The following is a 10,902-nucleotide window of genomic DNA, read 5'->3' as shown; positions in this document are numbered from 1 at the left end:
CCAGTTCTGTAATTAAATCCACAATTCTGACAGCTGAAACTGTAGGTATAATTGCAGTTAGTCAAAGTAAGTTGCCACTGTTCAGACTGTTGCCAAGAATGTTTTAAAAGGTTCTGCAAAGAAAATCTGAACACAATTTTCATCCATTCCACCTCATTTCATTTCTGGAACAAAGATCTGAAAAGCTCTCCTTTTCCTAGGCAATCTGACAGTCTAAACCAAGACTTTCTACCATACTATTGATACATTCCACAGTAACATAAATACTACACAACCACTTTCACTGATCAGTAAGTTATACATATGACACATTTTATATAACCCTGTATTTTTCTCCCATAAACACATTTTACAGACGTGAAAAAAAAATCTGAATCCAGTCAGCGTTTCAGAAATCTTATAGGACTTGGGACAGCCAATACACTGAGAACACATACTCCTAAATTCCTTTGCTGCACCAGTATGACATCCCAATCTGTAACATCATTTCTTTTAAAAGACAAGAGAGCCAACACTATCAAACACTGAAAAAGTCTTTTCAAATACCTTTATTTTTCAGTCAAGGGTTAGAGCACACCAGCACAATATCAACCACAAAGGAATTTGAGATTGCATCTCAAATTCGCAGGTAACGCAGGCATCACAGCAAACAATAAAATGCTTTACAATAGACTTTGGCATTCAAAAGCCAACTGTGCAATCAACCAGAAATGTTTAACGCAGAACAAAGCAGCTCATAAAACACTATGTTGAGATGTGTACCCTCTATAGTCTTTTCTGCACCTGAAACAACAGTGGCTCAGTCAATAAAACACAGTGCACTAGAGCAGCAGCTACTCCACAGAAGTCTCCCCTTCTTACTACACGAGGATGAGAAAAGACAGGGACAGCCTACTGCCAGTATCGCCAGATCTCATGTAGGCACTTAGAAGGCTCAGTGAACAAATGGAGAAGCTGGAGGAAAAGCAAGAAGCCACCTCTGACATCCAAAATGTGATTAAGGGAAGGGTTAGAAACATGCCATTTACAAATGGAGGCCTTTTGCAAAATGTTCTTCCTTTTACAGTACTCATCAAGCAAACAATCCTCCACAGGAGAAGACGACTTAGCAACAACAAAAGCATCTCTGTTGTATTAAGAGCTTGGGAAAACATGCTGAACAATGGAAAGTCTCTCAATAGCCTCAAACTCCAGGTTATATTAAAATTCCCTCAGCAGCAAAAATGGGGTTTACTTTTTCCTTCCTCAGAACAATAAGACATCCATTACAAGTCAATTCCACTAAAAAAAGTCGAGATCTAAAACCCCACTACCTTCTTGAACATTAAACAGCTATTGGGCACAAAATAAACTTAAAAAAATACAATGAAACACTCCAGAAGAACTTAATGGTCTGATTAGAAACAGGCAAAACATTCAGGAACTCTTTGAATTTGAGTGTCTTCAGAATCTGTGTGTTACTTCATAAAATACTGAACAGACCTAGTAGTTTATTTAATAATTTCCTATTCACAAAGCTTGTTTGCTCCTCACAATTAAATCAACAGTACTGAGTCCTGCCTCTCCAGAGGCCTTCTATAAAAGCAGAAGCTGCACTTCAGACTTTGGTCGTGCAGGTGTTTGGAAGAGTTTGACTCTGCCTGCACTTCAAAGAGGATTATAACATGCGCACAAATTCTTTAACCTGCAAAAAGAAACAAACATGGTCAATCAAACTAAGTATTTATCAACAGAAATATACAGCAACCACATTTACCTCCCCATTGCCTTATGCTTTACTACAGCCTACAGAAACAGGAACTGGGAAAAAGAATCTTAGCCTCATCTATGCAATCTCTTGTCCATCAAGAACTTTTTCAGCCATGATACCTGTAACTTAGCAAGTGCAGAGACACTCAGTAGAATGCTGCTCATTCCTCCCATGGTCCTAAACTATGGCCCTATGTTGCAGTTGATTTATTGTAAAAGCAAGTCTAACCTAAACACGAGGAAGATAATGAGCACCTCAAAACACCAGCATTTGGAAAGCACCAAGTCACACCCACTGCCAGAACACTGCTCACATTTCACGTCAATGAACAACCCAATGCATCTAATTACTATGTTCCTTGGAATTTGAGGATAGCAAATAACAGTACCTAGCAAAACCACAGTTCCTGAAAAAAAATCTGATACTGTAGAACAGTTCCATAAAGAGCTCAGGTACTGTTGAACTCCATTTCCAGTACCTGAAGAGTGGTTCAAATGGCTACAGCTACCTAAAAATTAATAGTGGCCCACAGAAAGCTATCTAAAACCCTGAGTCAGAAATCCCTGATCCTGAGTACCAAAAAACAGCAAAGCACCTTAAATAATCCATGCAATGGCATGAGAACAGGATCCAAACCAGGCAGCATGCTACCACTACACTCCTAAGTATGTGGTCACTTCAGACTTTAAATTCAGGTCACTATCAAAGGTGGCAGGAAGACAACATGCAGAGAATTTGCTTCTTGCCATACATACATGTGCTGCCTTGTCATGCCACCTTCACAAAAGGGTAATTATCCCTCCCTTTACAGTCTTGGGGGAGGAATATATGTCAGCAAGGGCCAGACCACCTTTTTTAAAATACAACAAGACCCAAGAAACATACAACTCCTATCTCCCAGTTTCAAGAACATCCTAGCAAGTAGCTGCAATACAGCCTGAACTGGGAGCATTTTCTTCTCTGTCCCCTCAAGCTAGACTACTGCCTGGAAAGGAGTTGACAATGTACTAAAGAACGTGGTATTATTCCTTTGTCAGAGCTCTCATACACAGAGCATACCTGTAAGCATTTAGTCCAAATTCTTGATGTGAAATGGAAACAGATCTTGGATCACATTCTCTACCTGTGACCCTTCCTTTCCTAGTTGGGGGTTAAAGGAGGCAGAAAAAATAAGAGGTCAGAATGATTTCCTGGAGAGAAGGAAACACATAACTGTGCCAGCGCTCTAACTGGGAAGGTATTATGAGAAAGCCCCCTCCGCTTCAGGAAGGTTCAAAGCAGTAGTAAGTACACTATGAAGCTTAGCACTAGGCATAGTTTCAGGACAGGTCTCTGCCTGTCAGCGTCACAGCAGAGGTAAGAAGGAAGCAGCCAGGTTTAGGTCCCCACGGGACATGAGCTACACTGAAGGACCAAGCACCCAGCCTCATGAAGAGTGTAGCAGTTTTGGGAGTCCACTTGGAATTTGAAAATTTAGAAATAAAAAAAATAAAAATATGAAGGCCAACACAGGGCTTAGACTGCTCCCAGATAACCTGACAGCCCTGCAAAAGTAAAATCCTCTGAAATCCCTATACAGGTGCCTGGGCTTGGCCTTATCTCATGGTGCAGATGGGAAACATATTCACTCCACAACTGTGTTGTCCAATCATTCCATCAAGTATCAAACTTTAAAAGAGCAAATACTATTAAGACTGGTTTTAATCAGATGAGCAGCTCTACTTCTCAGAGGATCAACTGAGATCAAAGCTGGTCTTCTTGTGAGGTAAACAATTTATTTCCAAAGAGCAGAAATGTGTGTACACACCATCGCTAAGATCTGTAACTCATTGCAACTACTCAAATAAAAGTCAAGTTGTCCTCAGCTGAACCCCACCAAGCTTCAAAAAGCAAATACCTGAACAGCTAAAATGCTGATGGTTTGACCTAGCTTTAAAATACGTATTACATCTTTTTGTGCTAAGGATTAGATCTTAATGCAAGCACAAACCTCACCTTGAATTCTTTGTATATCAAATAGACAGCATTTTTTCCATGCCTTCAAATAAAACTAAAAAATGCTTCTGATGAATATTCTGCATTACATCCCAAAGTAATTGTAAGTAATTGAAGTTAGAAAGCTACATTTGAAAAGTACTGCCTCAAGTTTCAGACCCCACTTTTGAGGATTTTGACTAACACTTCCATAAACACAACTGAAGGAAAAAACTTTCATGATAGTTCCAATTTAATAAAGAAGGCTAAAAATACTGCAGCAGGCTGTAAGACTCTTCATTATCCAAATGTAACTCCAGGACTATTTTAGAATTGATGGCTATACACTGAAGAGCATTTTTAGAGCAAAGGATCCCTGCTGTGACATGGGAACCAGGACAGGGGGCAGCCCATACTTCCCTTCGTTTAGCTAGAGGAATCAACAAAACCTAAAATCATTTGCTTCAGATCAGAATTCAGCTGCGGGTTCAGGAAACTCACCATTCAGTTTCCCCTTGTACTGGTTTTGTACTGTATTTTCACAGTACCTGGAACCAAAGTTCTTTTATTCACTAGTCCTGTAGGTGAGAACTTTCACACCTAACACAAGGAAGACTTTCAAACAGTTGACAGATATTTAAATTAGAAAGTCTATTTACAAACAAAGCTATTAATGTCAAAGTCTTCTCAAACATGCCTGAAACATTTCCTCCCCTTAGTTTTTTCCTTTTTTTTTCTTTTTGAAATAGAAATTTTATGTAGGAAATACTATAAAGAACCACAGGTTCTAAGCCTAGCTTGACTTCAAACAGTGCTGCAATTCAGGATGCAAGAAGTGTACTGAATTCCTTTTGACATGCTGGCAGCAAACCTCACTCATCAGTTTGTTCTGCTTATGAAATTTTACCTTTTCAGTCATGTGATCATATCTGTCCTTTTTGCCTTTGAAGTCTTCATTAACATCTAATGTTAAAATAGGTATTTCCTGGAGATACTCAAAATCCGTTCTGTATTAGGATAGGAACACAGAAAATGTTAGTAGCTGAAAACAAGTACTCATTGCTCAAGTCTGTCAGCATTTTCCTTGTCAAGAATCCCATAAGAACTACACATACAAACTACAGCCACAAACTCTGAATATAAAGCAGCTTGAATTTACAGTTGCACCTAAGATACATGACTGATTCTCAAACATCCTCTTCCCCCAGCACCTGAAGTTAAATTTAACTGCATATTAAATTAGCTCAGCTGAATCCTCTGCTATTCAGAGTTCTATGTAAAGAGAACTCAAGGCACATTGTGCATCCTAGTGATGATTAACATGTCAAGCCAGTACTACTAAGGAACTACAGATAGAAACATTCCTAGAGTTTAACTTTACATATTATAGGAAAAGCTGAAGTTTCACTGGTGGAAAAAATATTATGAAACATCCCTACAAAGATTTATCCATCCTTAAGTAACCATTAAACAAACCTTACCGCAGTGTCCTATGCTGAAGCCAACTTTCATGTTTATAGTGAAGCTTCACCAGATATTCCATGGGAATTTCTTGCTCTTCATCTCTTCCACGCAAGTAAATCCTATTTAAGCATTTCTAAAGGCAAAAGATAATAATTTAAAAAACTATTGTTTTTGTAGAAAAAGTCTAGTTTGCGAAAGTTTCTTTTGCCAACCCATCCTACTGTGTTCGATATGCCTCTCTCTGCCAGAGATGAATATTCAACTTGCTAACTATCTTACTAGCATAGAAACACTATGCCATGTTCAGCTGATGAAGCCCAGACTACAGTCAAAATCAAAGGGGAACCCAAGGAAACATATCATGCTATTTCTCCACTACAAGGAAAGTCTCAAGTAAGCTTTTTATTCAAAGAAGGGGTACCTGTGTATTGCATGAAAAGAGCACAGACTGACATTACAAAATCTCATTATATATTTCACACTCTTAGGAAACCAGTTTTCCCATGTAGGATATCATTTATTCCTGTCCTGAACACATCCAGAGCTTCAATAAGGAGCAAATCAGAACTGTTTAAAACTGTTGTATTTTCCTGTTTATATACACGTTCTTTACATAAAAGAAAAAAACCAAACAACCAAACAAAAAAAGTTCTCAGAAGCAAGCCTAACAAGAAAGCTCTCAGAGAAACTGTAGTTTCCAGTTCCAGCGGTATTTTCTGGTTTACTCTTGCCATATATTCTGTTTTTATAATTAGAAAACCAATATCATCATATTTTATTTAAAAAATACACAGGCTACATTTGAAAGAATATTCTTTCAAGTATTTCCAGACTGATTAGTCATAACTCAAGCACTGCAGCCGTCAGGGGAATACTGCAACCTGAACTACACTGGAATCATTAGGACTGTTACAGCGAAAGATAAGGGTAGCTCAAGATTTTAAGAATATCACATTCAAGCAAGCATTTTTCAACTGTTTCTTTGCTTGAGACAGCCGAAGCAATCCCTAAAACAAAGACACAGTGACATGCAGTGGCACACAACTGTGACCTTACTGGAGTTGACTGCAAGCACATTATTCTATTATCATAAAAAAGGTCTAAATCATAGTTAAACACTATACTTAAAAATACCAACCAACGAAACAAAAAATCCTAATGAAGCATAAACAAAGATCAAATTTTGCAAGCAAGGCACAGAACATGCACTCTCGTTTTCTGTAAGGTCACACCTCGGGAGTGGCTCTGAGATAAATGATGCCATCCAGCGCCACCCTCTGACCAAAGTGCTGATGCATCCAGTAGTGCCAGTCTTGGTAAATAGCCCACTCAGTTTCATTCATGCAATCGGACTCATATAAATTGGCTGCAAAGATGTACCTGTGAACACATAATAGTTATGGAAACAGAAGTTAGCTTGAACACAGTTCTTGCTTTGTTCGCCTGAAGTACTGCACTGTAAGTAGAGAAGAAGCTGAGCATAGTAATTTTACAACTTCTTTGAGGTATGTTTGGAATGGAAAGAAACAGCTGGTGTCCTCATCCTCTATGTCCACTAGAGCTGGCCAGAGATGTGCCCACAGAATCAGTAACTGGCATCTCAAATATAAAATCTAACCTTCTTAATTATCAAATCTACCCTTCCAAACCCAGAAGCACAGGGTACAGCACTACAAAATAGCTACGTCTGTAATCAAGGACCGTAAAAGAAAACAAGGGTAAGTGACAAAAGAAGAAATTGCAACTTTTCTTGATGCCTGCTCCTCTCCTTTCTTTGAAGAGAAACTTTCATGCACAAAGCATAAAAAACCTACACTCAAAGAATGAGAAACTACACATCTCATTAACTGAGAATATACAACAAAATTACAAACCCTCTAACCAGTAGTTTTACTTAGGAGAATTCTGATCTTCACTTGAAGGACTCCAGTCCAACGTACCTGTCACTGTAGACAGATCGCTCGAAGAAGACAACAGGATTCTCTGCCTCCTTGAGCTTGCCATCAAGGGACCTGAGCTGAGCCCGGATCCTGCTCAGGCACGCGTATGTTTGGAAAGTGAAAGACCACCTCTCTGGTTTTTCATACATCATTTGAAGCACGTTTCCACCACTCTTCTGTGATGTGGTCAGCTCCTGGTTGTTAACAAATACAGAGACCCCTTAAGTGAAGAAGGTGGACAATTAAGGTGAAACAGAATTGCTCTACAACATTAAAGCTGTTCAGCATTCATTTCAGGTTTACAACTGCTTCATTTACCTCTCAGCCCTCTTTGTAATACAAGGCATAAATTCCAGAGCAACTCTCATGACACTGAGCTGAATGAGCAATTCTCTGCAATCCACAATGCCAACATGCCCAAGTACCAAAACACTTTGATCACTCTTTACAAGGTATCAGTACAAAAAGTCAACAACATGGTAGAAAAATCCATGTTCCTCTTACTCTGGCAAGTGTGAGCTTAAAACTGGCCTTATTTTGGTTTTCATCTATTAATTACAGTTCTTCCTATGGTAACAGCTACTGACATAGCATCTTCAGACCTCTCACGTTGTCTAGGAGGTTCAGAACAGACTTCAGAGCAAAGATCTTCCTCAGCCAACAATGGAGATCCAACACCTTGAGAGAACCACTGAAGCTCACGGAAACAGAAAGCTGTGTGACTCAGGATACCAAAACCCCAGTTTACCAAAGATGATTGCTTCTCTCTGAGTCTTTCTGTTACATTAACACTAAATCCAAATACTTAAATATTTTCAAAAGATTCTGGAATTCCAGGTTTCATCCTCGCCTCTAATTCCCTGCAACAATACTTGCGGTAGTAAACTAAACATGCCCAGCACTATGCTCTGACACTGGCCAAGCATCATCCTAGAGCACTGCTCACAGCACACCACCTCCGAAGCCTCCAGAAGGACACAGTTAAGTGCAGTGCGCTGTCAGCAGAGCCCTGGGCTATTCTACTGCCCAAACCTGCCTGGGAACTGCTTGGAAGAGTCCTAGCTGGCAGAGGACAGAAGTCTGCTAGAATCAGGGGACACAGTCTGGTTCCACTAACCAGGATATACCCTCCTGCTCTGTCATCAAGCAGAGAAGATACAGCTACAGCAACCTCTCACAAGTCAGAGGACCTTTGTCAGGAAGAGGAAGGAAAAGGAGAAAAAACAAAGGCCTGTTGTTTGGGCTGTACAGTATTCATATAACCAAGCTGGTGTGCAGTCCCGTGCTGTTCTATGGCAGCTGCTGCTGGTACTGTGTGAATAAGACAACAGCACAAATACTACAGGCTATTGACACGGCAGAAGAGTGTAAGACACCCACAGACACATCCACAAACAGCTTAACACCAAGCATTGTCTTATTCTTAGGAACCTTTTTGTGTCTCCTATCTAATTTTAGGAGTCATATATAATGTCCTCAAGCCTTTCTCCCTTTCCCACTCTGCCCCCCAGCAACCGGGCTGGGGTGGGCAGGAAGCTGGGAGGAACAGAGCTAGAAGAGCTGATCCCAGCTGCCAATGGGATATTCCACACCACAGAATGTCACACCTCCATTAAAAGCTTCCACTTAAGTTCACCAAAACACACTGTACTTTTTGCCAAAACTAAAAAAGAAAATTATCTACAATTCTTCAAAAGCTCCACACAGCCAGGACAGTGGCAACTTGGTAGGAGCTGGATTGCTGACAAAATTACAGGTAGCTGACTAAAAAAACCACCACTACAAACCATTTAGCAGTTAGTTATTTCCTAGATACTTTAAGGGACAACTTCAAGGTCACCTAGAGAACCCTCTGCTCATTCGGAGTTGATAAAAGTAACTTTAGTACTCTCTTTTTCCATCCTTTGCTTTTATACATAGAACAGGCTTTTACAGCCTTTATCATTTATATTCTGACTATGAATAACATTTATTCTACAATTCACCAAGCAAACTAGAAAACAGGAACTCAGATACTGAAATAAGAATCAGGAAAAAAGTTGCTATCACATATATTTTCATCTATCATATGTACTGGTCTTCTGAAATTAGGAGAACATACAACTGGGGTTTGGAGTTTTTTTTGTTTAAAAAAAAAAAACCCTCAGTTTCTTGTGCCATACCTCACAATCCTCTTCAGAGCTGGGCTGAACATTGCACCATCTTGCTATAGGCTCAGGAACAACTTCCCACTCCTCATCAGCTTGTTTAAGGATCTCCACAAACGTTGATTTCCCTGCAGCTGTAGACAAAGCATGCAGGAAAAACCACAGTTAAAATCCACATTTGTTACCATTTTCACACCGAAGAGTGGCATTATTTAACCACTATACAACTCCAGTTTCAAGTCCCATAAGGAAGTCTCCAACACCCACATATGGTTCACTTGATGTCATCAGAGACCATCCAGTACCACAGATCACCAATTCAGTGAGCATCAGATTTTTCCTTTTTGTTGTATACCACACCAATAGCCAATTCAACAACACAACGACAAGATGTCTCAGCCCAGCTCAATTATCTACATTACAAAAAGTTATATTTGCAATTAGAACACCAAGTCTTCAGTTTCTAAGGATACCGAGTGGTCCCATCTCAGGCATGGAGTTACAGCCTTCCAAGTTATTTTAGGAATCTAAAACAAACCCCACAAAAAAAAGGCAAGCAACGTTGAAAGAAACATAAAGCAGAAGTGATGGTTTCTCAAATGGAGGTGCTACTAGTCACTTCCTCCAGCACACAAGTCATTCATCTGCCAAATATCTCTATATATTTAAATAGAGAGACTTGAAGCTGACACAGGCCAACGGCTGGTGCTATCAATTGCCGCAGCATGGATTAGTAAATGAGCTGACAGCTCTTCAAGCCGGATCCTCGATTTTAAACACATCCTCTTGTAAAAAAAAAAAAAAAAAAAAAAAAAAAAAAACCACAAAAAAACCCATAAAACAAAAAAATAAATTTTTTTTTTGCACCAAACAAAACTCAAAGACCATCAAAACCACCAAAACAAACAGAGGAAAGTGTCTTATGAACAGCCCCTAACTCCTGCTCTCCGTAACAGGCTTCTGCTGCTCATTAGGAGCCCTGAACATGACAAATTTGAGCCAACAGTCTGCACTGACACCGGTGTTCCACCCTACAGTCGGGAAGGCTGTGAGAGAAGCCTCAGCCAAGACTCCAACGCATCTTTAATGAGGTGAATAAACCAAAACCTCAAGTTCCGCCCCCCCCAAATCCCGCCATTTTTATAGCATCAATTCATTAATTCCTATGGTGCCAACAAAGTTAACGTTACCGGCGGGCTTGTCGGCACAACACCCCCCGCCGGCCTGACTCACACCTCATTACCTCATGAAACCCCTTTCTCGCAGGCCAAAGGTGAGGAAGAGCCCGGCGAGGAGGGAGAAAGGAGGGAGGTCGCTCGGAGGGGGGAAAGGAGGAAAGGACGAGGGAAGGGAGAAAGGAAGGAATGGCAGCAATCCCGACTCACCGATGTTTCCTTCAACCGCGATCTTCTTGATCCTGCTCTGCAGCCGGCCGCGCTTGGGAGGAGTGGCCATGGCGGACAGCAGCGTTCGAACCTGGCGCGCTGAGGGCGGCAGGGCGGGCAGTCGAGCCCCGATCTGCGGATGCGCGGCAGGAACGGAGCGCATCGATGGGCGGGCGGCAGGGGGCGGGATGGGGTTCGCTCAGACCTAACTAGCCGCAGGCAGAGCAAGAGGAGCAGCGAGG

At 40.8% G+C, this 10,902-nt stretch overlaps 1 protein-coding gene across 2 annotated transcripts; it reads right to left on the bottom strand.

Annotated features, from left to right (window-relative positions):
* Window positions 1–562: 562 nt before the first annotated feature.
* Window positions 563–10,789, bottom strand: DCK (deoxycytidine kinase). Of its 2 annotated transcripts, none has more exons than XM_005142728.4 (7): window positions 10,661–10,789; window positions 9,291–9,409; window positions 7,129–7,322; window positions 6,421–6,568; window positions 5,206–5,321; window positions 4,632–4,731; window positions 563–1,684 (listed from the first exon to the last, which is right to left on the bottom strand). In XM_005142728.4, the coding sequence occupies exons 1-7, from the start codon at window positions 10,728–10,730 to the stop codon at window positions 1,658–1,660; spliced, it is 774 nt and encodes a 257-aa protein (XP_005142785.3). In that variant the 5' UTR covers window positions 10,731–10,789; the 3' UTR covers window positions 563–1,657. The 2 variants fall into 2 exon arrangements, with proteins under 2 accessions (XP_005142785.3, XP_030899256.2); XM_031043396.2 differs by lacking the exon at window positions 563–1,684 and adding an exon at window positions 2,765–2,890.
* Window positions 10,790–10,902: the final 113 nt, after the last annotated feature.

This window comes from Melopsittacus undulatus, chromosome 7 (genome assembly GCF_012275295.1).
Source record: "Melopsittacus undulatus isolate bMelUnd1 chromosome 7, bMelUnd1.mat.Z, whole genome shotgun sequence".
Classification (NCBI taxonomy): Eukaryota; Metazoa; Chordata; class Aves; order Psittaciformes; family Psittaculidae; genus Melopsittacus; species Melopsittacus undulatus.
The sequence above is the reverse complement of the archived record's forward strand: the minus strand, read 5'-3'. Positions and strand labels throughout refer to the sequence as shown.